General features: G+C 42.6%; 2 protein-coding genes across 2 annotated transcripts; one reads left to right on the forward strand and one right to left on the reverse strand.

The window, feature by feature from the left end:
* Positions 1 to 325: 325 nt before the first annotated feature.
* Positions 326 to 7,846, forward strand: CPSF4 (cleavage and polyadenylation specific factor 4). Its single transcript, XM_020808705.3, has 8 exons — positions 326 to 568; positions 2,154 to 2,204; positions 2,923 to 3,075; positions 3,373 to 3,468; positions 3,821 to 3,914; positions 5,271 to 5,343; positions 5,848 to 6,018; positions 6,830 to 7,846. The coding sequence occupies exons 1-8, from the start codon at positions 466 to 468 to the stop codon at positions 6,896 to 6,898; spliced, it is 810 nt and encodes a 269-aa protein (XP_020664364.1). The 5' UTR covers positions 326 to 465; the 3' UTR covers positions 6,899 to 7,846.
* Positions 7,847 to 8,079: 233 nt separating this feature from the next.
* Positions 8,080 to 12,495, reverse strand: ATP5MF (ATP synthase membrane subunit f). The gene is made up of 4 exons (XM_072982618.2): positions 12,369 to 12,495; positions 10,124 to 10,231; positions 9,052 to 9,168; positions 8,080 to 8,247 (listed from the first exon to the last, which is right to left on the reverse strand). The coding sequence occupies exons 1-4, from the start codon at positions 12,412 to 12,414 to the stop codon at positions 8,219 to 8,221; spliced, it is 300 nt and encodes a 99-aa protein (XP_072838719.2). The 5' UTR covers positions 12,415 to 12,495; the 3' UTR covers positions 8,080 to 8,218.
* Positions 12,496 to 15,120: the final 2,625 nt, after the last annotated feature.

Raw genomic sequence — 15,120 nt, forward strand, 5'->3', positions numbered from 1 at the left:
TCGCCCCGGAGGGCTTGCCCGACCTCTCATCCTCACCCTCCATTGGTCCGTTCCCCTCTACGTATAAGACGGACGTTCGTCTGCCCTTCCAAAGAGGCGGGCTCTTTCTCGGCCAGGCCTCGTCTCATTGGCTGGGACGAGGTACACGCCGACCCTGGTTGCGACGTCAGAAGTGAAAGGGGAAAGAAAAAAAAAAAACCCGACACAACTCCCAGCGTCCTTCGCGAAGACGGCTGGCTTCTGATTGGAGGAGAGGGTCGTGCGCGCGCCTCTCCCCCCCCCCTCCTCCTCCCTTTCTTATTCCCCTCAGAAGCCTTTGGTCGACTTGTGGAGTTTCGCCCGTTTTCCCCCCTCAGGTTTCTTCCCGCCTGGACTGAGGCGGAGAAGAAGGGAGAGAGAGAGAGAGAAGGCCAGGCCTTTTTTTCCCCCCCCTCACCTCCGGGGCCTTCTCCCGGGGCCGCCATCATGCAGGAGCTCATCGCCAGCGTGGAGCACATCAAGTTCGAGCTGGAGATCGCGGTGGAGCAGCAGCTCGGGGCCCAGCCGCTGCCCTTCCCGGGCATGGACAGTACGTGGCGGGGCAGGAGGAGACGGGATTCCCCCACACACTCATTCTCCCCCCGCACCCATCATCATCATCACCACCACCCCCGCTTCCTTCGCGCCTCCCGAGGAGGCTGGGGGTGCCTTCCTCTGGACCGAGCCCGGCCGCCTCACGTTAGGGCTCCCTCTCCTTCTCCCGCCTCCTCACGGGGCGCCCCCCCTTTCACTCAGCGAGGAATATAAATAAAACAGCGGGGTCTACAGCCAAGCCAAAGGGGGCAACTTGAGAGAGAAGAAGAAGAAGAAGAAAAAAAAAAGAGCAGGGACCGGGGTGTGTGTGGAGGGGAGGAATACACGAAGACAGCAGGGCTTCCTTAACATAGTCTTTATCATCATCATCACCTTAGAACTGTAGAGCTGGAAGGGCTGCTAGGGAACATGGAGTCCAGCCCTTGTCGATATGTGTTTGTATATGCATACACGTGTGTCAGTGTTTCTGGCTAAATGATCAGTAGAATGAAAAAACATGGAGTGAAATGCTGGGATTCTGCCTTTTTTTTCACACCTTGGGGACTTTTCCACACACCCCATATTTTTCCTCTCTTACATTAATTACACCAAGCCACCAGTAATCACACTAATAAATGCTGTGAGTGACTGCGTTTTTGGGGATGTATGAAAGACTTATCAAAAATGCTGTTTGATGTTTTAAGTAACAGCTAATTTTTTTACAAAAAATTAAACACATAAGAACTAAGCACTTCACTCTAGGTTTTTTGAGATCTTTTTGAGAATATTTGTACTTATATAAATGTATATAAATGTCAGAGTATTTAGGAAAATATTTTTGCTTCTGCGTTCTTGGAAGAAGGTGGAAGCATAAATATTTTGGTGAAATACAAATTAAAGTTTTTTTGCCACTCTTGCAAGTGTAGAAGTAGAGATATAGACACAAATAACACAGACATTGCTATCAGAAAAAATTCTATAAAGCAGAATAAGAGGATGCAATTAGTATGTAAGTTTTGAGTGACGTTCTTGGGAGTAAGATGTGATGTCATTACAGAAGCATAGAATAATAAAGTTGGAAGAGGTTGATAAGGACATCAAGCCCAATCTCTTGCTCAATGCAGGAATATAAATCAAATAAAAAGATAAATGATGTAAAGACACATCGAACTTGAAGAGGCTTAGAGTCTGAGGAAGCAGATGTAGGATAGCTTTCTCACTTGCTGAAGAGGAACAGTAAGTCTGCCATGAACTTGACAGAAGAAAGCAATCTGGGATTGACTTTTTACCTAATATAAGGGGACCCCAGCTTGATCTGAATACAAATCCATCTAGTGCAGTACTGCCTTCTGGAGACTAGTAATTTAAATTCTGCGTACCTGCAGGTTTGAACTGGCTGTTCTAAAGGGTGGTAGCTGGAGAGAGGGCAATGTTAGGATTTCCTGCATTTGTGCTTGTCACATAGCTGGTAAAGATGCTGGTGTGCATTTTGCGCCAGCCATTCATGTAAGCAGTCAAAGCATTTTCAGTGCAGATGGTTGAAAATGGTGTTGTGTGTGAAGGATATCTGGAGTATTTTTAATATATTTCTTTCTTCACAGAATCAGGTGCTGCTGTCTGTGATTTTTTCTTAAAGGCAGCCTGTGGGAAAGGTAAGAAACAACTGCAAATGTACTGGGCTGGGGGGGCAACCCTTGATCCTTCCACTTCTGAATTTCAAATTCTGTATGTAATCAGTACATTAGCTTTGGTTTAGTGCTTTGCAGTGAAACATAGTCAGGTCCTTTTCCAGAGGAGCTTGTAAGTAGGAACTTCATTAAGGAAATAGATAGAAGATGATGCAGTGCTAAGTAACCAGAGAGCCCCAGAAATAGCTTGGTTCTCTTGTCTTCAGGCTGCAGAAGTCCTTGGTATGAAGAAGTAAGGAAGTGAATTCTTGAGCTGGAAGAAGCCTGCTCACCTTGCTCTTCTGATTTTCAAATGTTCCTTTGGAAATTGAAGTAGCAGAATAAAATGTATAATTTGATAGCTTATGATTTCCGAACATCTGCTATGAATTTTAAGGAGCTGGCTTGCAAACTTCTATTCATGGTCCTGGCATTATTGCAGCTCTTGCTCTTCCTATAAGGGCCTATAAGCAAGAGATTTTGTACTGTGTTCATGGCACATAAAGTATGAGCAAACAGATATGCAGATGATTGTGAGCTGAATATTTCACTGAATACATTAAGGGTTTAAAGTCAAGCACCATTCTAACATAAAGATGTCTGAGGAGGATTTCTCTGCATAACTCAAACGATGCCTCTTATTGTTCAGTTAGTGGGATGTACGTTAAAGAGTGTTTTTCCTATTTATTTTCCTGCACCATAGGAGGAATGTGTCCTTTCCGACATATCAGTGGCGAAAAGACAGTGGTTTGTAAACACTGGCTACGAGGCCTGTGCAAGAAGGGTGACCAGTGTGAATTTTTGCATGAATATGACATGACCAAGATGCCAGAGTGTTACTTCTACTCAAAATATGGTAAGATTTGTTGCATCTGCGTGACTTCACTACTGCTATGTGAACTGTGCAGAACATTCACTCAGTAATGCTAGCATTTCTAGCGCACTTCAACTCCATTGTCTTGGCAGCCGAGGTTCCTTTCTGTCTTCAAGTGGATTGGAAAGGAAGGCAGCATGTTTTGCTATGAAGGAAATGTATCTGAATTATTTCTGGTTAGTACAGTTGTTCTGGAAAGGCCTTTTGTTCCTGATAACTGATCAGCAGGGTTTTCCTGCTTCTCCTTGGTCTAGTGACCTATCTTCTTGTCTCCTGCAGGGGAATGCAGCAACAAGGAGTGCCCGTTCTTGCACATTGACCCAGAATCTAAGATCAAAGATTGCCCTTGGTATGACCGAGGTTTTTGTAAACATGGTACGTATTTGAAACATTGCTGTTGCTGTTTTGTGTTCTTTCCCCCATATCTGTATTCGGTCACAGCATATATGCATCTTGTAATAGCAAGGCAAATTTGCAGCATTTTCCAGTGTGACAGACCGATGCCTTCTGTCAGGCTTGGCTGTTTGAAAGTTTATCTGTATTACTGAAGCAAAGTGTAATATATCAGATTGTGGGAAAGTGACTGAAAATGTTCAGTCTGGGCTATTTGAAAGAATGCTGGATGGCCTTTATTTCTGCAGGGTGTAGTGGTAGGCCAGACTCGTTTACTTTGCACATTTTCTTTATTTGCTTTAAAGAGAGTTGACAATAACATTCTGTGTTCCAGGTCCCCTCTGCAGACACAGACATACCCGGCGGGTTATTTGTGTAAATTATCTGGTAGGCTTTTGTCCAGAGGGGCCTGCTTGCAAATTCATGCAGTGAGTATGCTCCAGGATTGTTTCTCCTGTATTAATCTCCTCATTTGCTGTGATGCAATGTACCTGTTGTCCCACACACTGACTGACCTATATGCATTTCTAGCCACATTGCCCCAAGCCCATTCACAAATGGCATAACCTGAATTGGCGTGCTTTCCTCCAGATTTATCCAAGAGATCTCTTAGGTTGAAGCCACATGTCAGCTGGTACCACTGCTGCTTTTGCGTTGTATTGTGACTTCTGTGTTCAGTTCAGATGGGCCTTGTTTCCCAAACTGGACCACAGTGTTAAAATGGGTGAGCCCTCTATGTTGTATGCTGACAGCATACTGTGGAAAATAATGCAAAATTGTATTTGGCCTACTGCTGGTGTTCGTGTCCCTGGCTAAGGAAGCTTCCTTCTCTTTGTTCAGGCTCTGGCTGGTATTGCACTAAAAAGGGAAAGGAACAGTGGCTTTGAGTTAGAGTCCCCACTCATAGCAGCATGGGCCATGGCTCATTTCCACAAGTTATTTCCAAGTATTTGCTTTCTAAGCATCTCCTGCTCTGTGCCTTCAAGTTTGCTTGTGACACAGTGTAACTAGACTTGAGTGAGTATTTATGTGTGCTTGTTCCTCATATAATTAGGCTTGCCTTATCAAAGGATTGGGGAAGACAGGTTTTTTTGCTTTCTTCAAATTTCACAAGACAGTAGTCAGAAAGCACGAGGTCCATTTTTATAGGAAAATTTCCTTACATGTCAGCCTGGTTGATTTTGTTAAGTAGACTATGAGTAGACTATGTCTAGATGAGCGGCATATAAATGCAATAAATAAATAAATAAAATAAAGTATGGCTGATAACAGCTTCCCAGCAGATGGAGTTGTACTTTATAAGTAACAAAATGTGTGAGAGCTTAACATCTAAGAACAAGTGCTGAGAGTCAGCTGTCCTATAGGAGAGATCTGGTGATTCATGGTACTTTGAAGGCAATGGATCTAACCAATCTAAGAATGGGGCATAGTGCACTCTTACTTGTGCTGGTCAAGGCCTTCCATGATGGTAAACCTACTCAAGAGATGTCTGGTAGTCCTTCTACTTCCCATCTGTTGGGCTTGGGAAGAACCGTCTCACAAACCCTTTAAAATTATGGACTTGGCCTGTTTTTGTACTATAACTTTCTTATTTCTCTGGCTTCTGTATCTGGAGTGCAAAATATAATATGGAAAGGAATTACTTTCAGTTTCTCAAAGCAGGTATACAAGCATTGTCTCTTGAGTTAACCACAAATAGATCTGAGTTAAGAATGTTCTAATCAGTAACTCAGAGCTCCTTCAGCCCTTGTAGGTTTCCTTATGCATGCATTTTCCAAATTCAGCCCTAGATTTGAACTTCCTATGGGAACCACCGAGCAACCACCATTGCCTCCACTAACACAACCACAGCAAAAGGTACGTAACTTCACAGCTGCTTCTGTAAAAGTGTGAGACATTTTTCTAAAAGCTAAGGCAGTGTTGCACAGTTTATAAGCTTTGCATTTAATTTTCATTAAAAGATGAGGTGGTTTAAATAATTGAATATTGAGCATCTTGTGATGTCATCGGCACGGAAAGGAACACTCTGCATTTCACTGTTTATTAGACGGTTTCCCTTTCGTCTAGTTATTTTGAATTGTGGGTGGGTCTGGTTGCCAGATGCAGATGCTTCTGAGACATTCATTATTTGTTGTACAAGCTGCATCAGGGAATCATGGACTCCTCAATATGAGAATGGTGTACAGCAAGGATACATGTATCAGGATACATTGTTTATTGTTGCATTATAGGGCATGGTAACTGTTGGTGGATGGGGCTTAAGAGAATGCTCCTATTGAAAGTTTTTAAAACTTGCATTGTGCTTGACTGTCTGAACTGTTCAGTAGTTACGTAATCTGTTATTTTTTCCTCCCCTCTCAGCAAAATAACAACACACCATTACAAAGGTCTTCATCCCTCATCCAGTTAACAAGTCAGAACTCCTCTCCCAGCCAGCAGAGGACTCCACAAGTAATTGGAGTTATGCAATCTCAAAACAACAGCATAGGAAACAGAGGGCCTCGGCCCTTAGAGCAGGTGACCTGTTATAAGGTAAGCTGAAGGTTGCATGTTGTCTGTAGGGAACCCTGCATGCCAGATGCTTTCTGGGGCTGGAATATTGACAAGTGATGCCACAAACATTTTCATAGTTTATTCTTTCAGCTAGCTGCATCTTAACTGGTTTGGGCAGAATTCAGGAAATTATTTTTTGGGGGGTGAGATTTTAGGGCTTTCTGAATAAGAGAGCTACTGATTATAAAGCCAGATTCAGCTGCAAAAGCCAAAGACCATTATTTTAATGAATAAACTTGTCTACATATATGCAGTTGTTGGGATGCATCCAAATTTAATCAATGCCAGCACACTGAAATAGTGCAGCCTCAGTTGGTCTTAAGAGTCCCACTGATTTCAATGAGTCTAGTTGTTTTTGTTGGTTCCTTTTAACCTTAGAGGGAGAAATGTTTTTCTGACTGACTAGTTTGTCATATGTTTCTTAATGCAAAACCCATCCTGTGCCATTCTGAGTATGCTATTTTTAAATTATGAGATTTCATACTAAGATTAATTGCCAACAGTCCTATTAGGTTTTTGCAGTGTAAATCTAACACTGCATAACTAATACATACTGTTGTTTGCCTGCTTGGTCTGTGTTCATCTGCAGGCCTAGCATGTAACAGCCAGACAGAAAATTGTGAAATGATAGATTTCACTTATTCATGCAGTGCTTCACATTAGGATTCTGGCTACTAAGCTAAAAAACAGAAATTTTCTTTTGTCACTGGTAACCAGATAGTTCCCATTTAAAGCTTTTAACTAAATGTGTTATAGTTTTGGGTTTTAACATAATTATCTTCTCCCACAGTGTGGCGAAAAAGGACATTATGCCAACAGATGTACCAAAGGACATTTGGCTTTTCTTAGTGGACAGTGAAGCAACAAACTATAGCATTTTTTTAATATGGGAGCCAAGTTATACTTCATACCATCTTGAACTGTTCTACCTTTTTAAACATCGATACCAAAAGGACTGGCTAATTGAGAACTTTATTTGGCACCTCTTTTTTTTACATCTTGTTATTTTAAGGACAGAACTTGGTGTCTTTATTGAGGAAAAAAAACACAGGGAAGTAGAACGTGAAGACCAATATGAAACGCAAACCTCTTTAAATGCAATAATTGGAATAGGCATGTTTTGTTTAATGTCTGATATGGAATTTTTTTTTCCACCAGTCCTTAGCAATAAGAAGAGGTAAGAAATACCATAGTACAAACCACTCTACCCGACACAGTGGCACCTGTAAGATGGTCTGGCACAGGGGCTTTTAGTAATCAGGTGGAACTAAATTACTTAGCTAGCTGCAGCAGTCCAGCTTATGTTCTGCAGCGAGAAGGAAGCAGCAGCTTGTAAAGTTCTTTCTGTACATTCTAATGGTAGAAACAAATGTACATAGAGAAACCAAAGTTAGATAAAAATGATCAGTATCTTTTTATAGGGCCTACAATGAATCCTTTGCAAAAATGTAAATTAATCCCAGCCTTTAGCAAGTGTAAGTGTGGAGGGCTGTATGAACTAACACTGCCTGTTCTGAGCCTATTACTGAAGATTTGAAAAGAGCTTGTCACCATGTTTTGTGGGTGAAAGGAAGGTCTGCCTGGTTTAATGTGATCATAAGAACTGTTACCGTGCCCAGTTGAACTGAGCTTTAGTTCTTGAAACTTTCCACTTTGGAAAACGATTCATAAAGGCCTTGCTGTTCCCACAGAACTGTTACAGTCGCCTAGCCGCCTATAAGCATTTATTTGGTGTTTTCTGTTAAAATGTTCAGATGAAAAAGCTGGACTGTGGGGCATGAGAGATAAAGCAACATGTGCCTAACAAGCATGGGAGTGGATGTATTGCTTAAGATTCATAATTAAAATCTTTCCCCATCCCCTCCAGAAACTGCCTTTACCTTTTAAAGTGGCAGTTTCATCAGATTTTATGGGGATATTCACTAGAAATAGTACACAGAACACTATTATGGCTGGAACAATATGCACAAATCCCATTATTTTGTAACGGCACGATAAGGATGTGCACACACCCCCCAATTGCAATGTTCAAAATCACACTGACAGTAAGGACTTTATTACTGGTCTCATGTACACTTGTAATGCAAGAAGAGAAATCCATACTTAAAGCCAAGCTGCCTTCAGCTGATCTCCCATCATTGATCATAGTAGCAACTTGTATTCTTCCGGGCAGTGAGTGTCAATGATACTTCCTCATGCGTTCAGTCTCTGAATAAGCAGAAGAACTCAGTTTAATGAAGCTTCTTTTAACAGATCTTATGCCATGGCTTACTCAAAAAAGTTAATTAACTGAAATTAAGCAAGTTGCATTAACAGAACAAGTAAGCTCACCCATCAGAAATAAAAAATGCTACAAGTTACTTTTAACAAAACTCTTAGGGATGGAAGTTTACAGGATTCCTAAACAAGAACATGAACCAAATATTGTAAGGAGGGTATTTTAGATCTGGCTCCTGATTAATTACTGACTGGAATTTGAATTGATCGGAAGTTAATGTGTCTTGTGATATAGGTGACACCATTAACTGTACCAAATTACTAGTAACTGAAGAATTTAACCACAAAGTGAAGAGAACAGTTCGACTGAACTAAACAGTACACCCATATTTATTTTTAAGCTGCAGCTGACCAATTGAATCTAGGAAGCTTAGGAGCATGAATGCAATCCAGCTCCCATTTTTTTGTCCCAACACCATGCATTCAGAAACACTCTGAAAATTCAATTAATTAACCGTGACATTTAAAAATATATTTTAAAGCACAAAATGGTAGCCTAAAGTTCTGGGCATTAAAAACTGGTCATTTCATCCATTAAAACACCATCACCAGAATGTGTGTGCTTACGTAAGAATGGGGAATATGGGATTCACCAGCTCCCACAATTCTGTTGGTAGCTGCAGCATAAGTGTATGGGGGGGTTGTCCTTCCAATCCTACTCTAACTTATGATTATTTAACCAATGCCCTCTGAGAAGATAGTTCACAAGCATACAAAAAGCCAGATTTTACTTACTAATATGGGGATAGGACCACATGTAGCTCATGATCACGTAGCCTGCCAGAAGCATGGAAATACCACCAATGCCCATATTCTTCACATGGATGTACTTCGCGAAAAATCTCTCCTTAACTAGAGTGGAAAAGTACACAGCCAATGAATACTGACCAAGCTTGAAGATTTAAAATGGACACATTAAAACATTGGCTTCATGACATGGAAGAAGGAATCAAAGCCAGAATGCGTCTCCAAAAGAGTGAATTGTCGCTGTACTCTCCGGTTCTCCTCTTTCCTCTGTGACTAAAAAAAATCTCTGCCGAAGCAAGAAAGCCCTGTCTGAAATCCTATGAATGAGTGATCTCCAACATGTCCTGTCAACTACCCTGCTCAGTTCTTGCAAACCTAAGCCTGTGGCTTTAGGGAGTTGGCCCATCTTGCAATTGGTCTTGATTCCTCTTTTCCTGCTGCCTTTCACAGAGAAAAGCTTTACATGGTGCTGTGTAAGAAGATATTCACAGGTTCTGGCTTCTGATTTTCAAACAGCTTCTATTGATTCCTGTCCCCATTTTAGCATATAACTGTGTGGGTGTCCCACCCCTGAGTTTTGTAGGACACTGTGGGAATTTTACTGAAGAGGAGCACGGTATAAATCCCTTAAACAAATGAATTTATAAATAGCTACAAAGCCTCAAATAACATATGTTAATAAAATGGCAATTCAATGTAGAAAGTTGTGAGCCGCCCAGAGACCTCTGGGTAGAAGTGGGCGACATAGAAATAAAATAAAATAAAATAATAAAGTTTGCCCAGAAGAAGCAATATCAATAGAATTACTCTCAGATTACCATAAGACCAATATCTGAAGCATTATCTACTGCAGCTTTTTCCAAACTGGTGCCCTCCAAATTATGGGACTAGCAATTCCCACAATCTTTACCCATAATAGCCCTGGCCACTGTGGCTGTGGATGATGGATACCACAAGCTTGGGGGCCGGTGGATGTGTACGGAAAGCAATTTCATTACTCATGTGTAAGATGCTTTATATCAACAGGTCCAATAAACCTAGTCACCTCCCAAATACTCACTTGCTATGGAACCATAAACAATCCCTTTTAGGCTGAAATCTCGTGCTGCCAACCAGGATGGCAGCTGCCCCAGTTTAACATCCATGAGTTTCTGATCTTTAATAGACACTAGGAGAGAAAATGAAAGAATGTAAGGGAGGAAACTGTGACATATCATGGGAGGTCAACATGATCACCTCATTTCTACAAGGAACCATGTGATATATACATGTTTCTTCCCCCTCCATCCCACCTTTTAAAAGAGCAAGCATGCAGTGGTATTGAAACTAGCCCAGGTACCCAGTGAGCCTCTGGGCTGACTACCGATTTGACCTTCAATCTCCCTAGATCAGCCTTGCATCCCCTGCACATCATAGTGGTTCTCAGATTGATGGAAAATATGTGGACATGCTATTTGAAAGTTGGGAGGATGAAGTATTTTTTCCTTGCATCCACTTACCTCCTCAGATCTCTTTATTGGTTTAAATTCCATATTAATGAAGAATGCAAGGCATGAAGAGGTAATGCAGAGCTACAGCAGTAGTAGAGCACTGAGAGGTCACATTCATATCTCAGCATTTCTCCAACTTAGGCTTCTTGTGTTTCATTAATCACGTCATTTAAAAAAACCCAACTTTTCCTGAGGACAATCACATGTGTTTATAGGCATTCTTTTGTAAAGATTTTTTTCTGGGTTAGGAGATACACTGAGTTTCCAAAGTGGAACAAGCCTGAGTCCCGAGACAGACTGGCCTAGATAGGCTTTATAATATCATTTTAGTTTAGCCTCCCCATGGCATAGCAGCTTGGTTCAAGACTACTATGGACCTGAAACCTTAAGACACCTTTTGTGACTGCTAACATTCAAAAAGTCACACCTGTATAAACTGAGACAGGTAGACTGGAGTCAGAAACAGATAGCACACCTCACTTAGCAGATAACATGAAGATTAATAGAGACTTTTTAGTATTTTTTATAATGAAAGTCCTATGCCAGCAGTGCATGTAACCATTGTGTGTACCCTGGCCTTATACCAAAGTTGGACAATTTGCAGTTCTCCAAAGTCTGATGAACTGTGATGGCCTTCCACCTTAGCTAGCATGGCAAATGAAGAAAAATGCTGGGACTTTATTATTGGACTATGTTGAGGGGATTAAATTTTCAACTAGGAAAAGCCAATGAGGGCCTTCAGCACCCAGCAATGTGTGTATCATGCTGAAACATCGTCCAAAAATGTTAGAAGATTAAAATCTGTGGAGCACTAGGAACAACTTAAAAGAACAGTATTTTGTGTCTCGACGGCTAGGTCGCTCAGTGAATGAGGTTGAGAGTTCAATTCCCGTGTGCCTCCTGGGAGAACAGCCAGCCTGGGTGGCCTTGGGACAGCTGGAGAGTCTCAGGGTGCCAAAAAACAAGAAGAGTAAACCACTTTGGAGTATTCTCTACCTGGAAAACCTTGAAAAAGGGTTGCCGTACATCAGAACTGATGGCACACAATCGTTATCATTTTGTGTCTCAATGTGGTTCTTCCATGGATGGGAAACATGAGCCTTCAAAAAAGCGAAGCTTGTCAATCCCTTTAAGTCTAGCCCTCCTGTAATTATATATATACCACCTCAGTGAGTATAAAGCACTTCTTATTAGAGTGTGTCTGCAAAACAGCCAGGTTATTGCCCCAAAAGGGCTTACAATATTAAAACGCTGACCCACAAAACACACACGCCTCTCTCTCTCAAGGCATCCTTGCCTGCATGGCCCCCGTGACGATGAGGAGGGAGGAAGCTCCTCAACGCCCGAGACCGGCCTAAAAAGGGTAACTAAAAATAAACACGTGTTTAAACTGGGAATGAGGAAACAGGCTTGGGGATGTCCTCCCCCCCCCTTAAAAGCTGCAGGGAAAACAGAGGGGGGGTGAGAGATGATCGTCCTGGGGGGGGCTCTTTGGCCTCCCTGGGAAGAGAGAGAGGTGGAGGTCAGGTCAGGGGGGGGCCTTCCAGCCAGGACCCCAAAAGAGAGGGGCTCCTCCCTCCTAACCCCCCCCCACACCGCGAAGGGAATGGGAGGCAGAAGGACGCTTCTCGCCCCCACCTTTCTGGAGCCCCCCCCCCAAAAGGGGCAGCCCCTGGACCTTTCCCCGTCAGGCAGTGTTTTTCTCGGGGAGGGGGGCATTATCTCGCCCCCCTGTCCCCTACTCCCCCCCCCACATACACACACCGGTGACAATGCCGGCGGGTCACCTTGGTGGGTCCCTCCGCCGCCACTTACCCGCTTTGTCCGCCATCTTTGCCGCCGCCAAAGAGGGTTCCGGCATCGCAAGGGCCGCTGGGAGAAAGACAAAACAAAAGCGCGCAGGCGCGCGGGGAGCCCCGCCCCCGGGAAGGAGGTCGATGGGCGGGGCCGGGGGCGGGCCCGCCTTCTGACGGGCAGGCGCTCCTCTTTGTCTCCCCCGCGTCCCTGGTTAATAAGAGCAAGGCTGCGCCTCTTTACTTGAAAGTAGACCCGAGGGAAGTCAGCGGGGCTTGCTTCCGAGCAGGGGGCCTGGTCAGGGTTGCAGAGTCCCTCCTTCCTTTCGAGGAGAAAACCTAAGCTTTATATACAGTATAGGGAGTTGATAAATACTGTGTGCAAATAAACCAACCAAAGAGAGAGGCGTTACTTACAAGTGTGTAAAAAGGAAGCAGAACAAGTTACTTTTATGGATTACACCATTCCCACAGTTTCCAGCTGGGATGAGGGATGCTGGAACTGAGTTTTCCAAATACATTCTCAAGTTCTGCAAATACATATTCCATGGATGCACTAAAAATAAAAACAAATAATAACAAGGAAAATGTCCTTCTATCTATCTATCTATCTATCTATCTATCTATCTATCTATCTATCTATCTATCTATCTATCTATCTATCTATCTATCTATCTATCTATCTATCTGTGTCTGTCTATCTATCTATCTATCTATCTATCTATCTATCTATCTATCTATCTATCTATCTATCTATCTATCTATCTATCTATCTATCTATCTATCTATCTATCATTGGTTTTTACAGATGGGTTCTGTATGTTACACCTGGTTTTGTTTTGGCTTTAGGGGTTTGTAAACATTGACTCAATTACAGTAATTTATTAGGGATGAGCAGGGTGCAGTTTAAAAACAGCTTGAATGCTGCAGATTGTTGTGGAAGGATGGAGAATTAAAGTAATAATATGTTTTCAATATATGTTTCCAAATGCTGTACAATATAATGTTGACTTTATCACCTTATTGACGGTGAGAAAATTTTCGACAGGGACCAAAAGAGAAAGTTGGTGAAGTGATTGATAAACGACTTGATTCAAGACCATTTGTATAATTGAAGTCTCAACTAGAGTAGGCCCATTTGAGTCAGTGGAACTAGTGTGGGAGTTGTCTCACCAAATACCAATTGATTCCATGGGGTTACTCTAGTGCAGACCTGGGCAAAGTGCGGCTTGAGGGCCACATACAGCCCGCGAGCCGCTCCTATCTGGCCCGCGGACAGTGTTGAACATCAAAACCATTTATAGCTTTCTGTTGATCAGTCGCTTATCTTTAACATACCATAAAAAAGTCTTTAGTATTTGTGAAGATTAACAAGTTTAAAATAAAAACAATCGTAACATCACTGTTTCATTTTATTTTTAAATAAAGTTGGTTCGGCCCCCGAACACAGTTCAGATTTTTCATGTGCCCCCCCCATAGAAATTAATTGCCCTAGTGCGATTTTTTATGATAAGCAACAGGGTTTTGGTTAGCGAATGACAACTACGGTACTTCACAACAAGCTATTTCAGAAAAGTCCAGAAGATGTCAGCCTTGTAGTTTAGCAAAGCTGCCAGTTAAGAATCCATGGTACTCAAGAATTTTTAAAAAAAGGATGTGTGGTTCAGGATCACACAAATACAAAGGTTAGGTGATACTTCTGTTGAACCACTTTTAAAAAATATCACACAAATGGCAAGTAAAATCCAATTTCCTCAGGCTCCGTGTCACCCTTTTGTGGATAGTGCAGAAAAAAAGTCTGAAAACTTCATGGCAGATGTCGCTTGCCAAGTCGGCTGTTATGAATGAAGTGAAACCAGACTCAGGTTGCAAAATTCAGCTGGAGAGCGTTGTCTCAAGCATCCTCCCTTCTAAGCATGGTCGAAATTTTCCATCCCAAACTCCGAACAAAGGATTTGCTAATGACTCTTTAATTTGGTTGGTACTCCATGCCAACCAAATTATTTGGGCATCTGAGGGAGAAATTCTACTAGCCCCCTCCCCCTTCTTGGCAGTAAAACTGTAATGGTAATAAATCAAGTAGTAATAAACCAATTAGCTGCCCTTTTATGACACCTTAATTGGGATGCCTAATAGTAGGGCATCTGGAGGAGACTCTTGAGAGTCTCCAGGACTGCAAGGAGAACAAATCTATCCGTTCTGAAGGAAATCAACCCTGAGTGCTCAACTGGAAGGACAGATCCTGAAGCTGAGGCTCCAGGACTTTGGCCGTCTCATGAGAAGAGAAGACTCCTTGGAAAAGACCCTGATGTTGGGAAAGTGTGAGGGCAAGAGGAGAAGGGGACGACAGAGGACGAGATGGGTGGACAATTTCATTGAAGCGACCAACATGAATCTGTCCCAACTTCGAGAGGCAGATCTGTCCCAACTTCGAGAGGCAGTGGAAGACAGGAGGGCCTGGTGTGCTCTGGTCCATGGGGTCACGAAGAGTCGGACACGACTTAACAACTAAACAACAACAACAACAGTAAGGCTGATCCCACAGTACAACCTGCTGATTATTTTTCCGGAGTACTGGCTCCGCATGCTACTGGCTATGCCATGCTGTCCCTTCATCACTGAGCCAATCATCCACCAATGATAAGGAGAAACAGCACCTGTACCCTCCCTTAAAAAAAATTCTCACTGGCCCTAAAGACAGAGGGTGTTATGTCTTTTGGACCCCAGTACCAGACTTCCAGAGAACATCTAGTTGTTTCCTCTCCCAAGACAAC

This window comes from Pogona vitticeps, chromosome 13 (assembly GCF_051106095.1).
Source record: "Pogona vitticeps strain Pit_001003342236 chromosome 13, PviZW2.1, whole genome shotgun sequence".
Taxonomy (NCBI): Eukaryota; Metazoa; Chordata; class Lepidosauria; order Squamata; family Agamidae; genus Pogona; species Pogona vitticeps.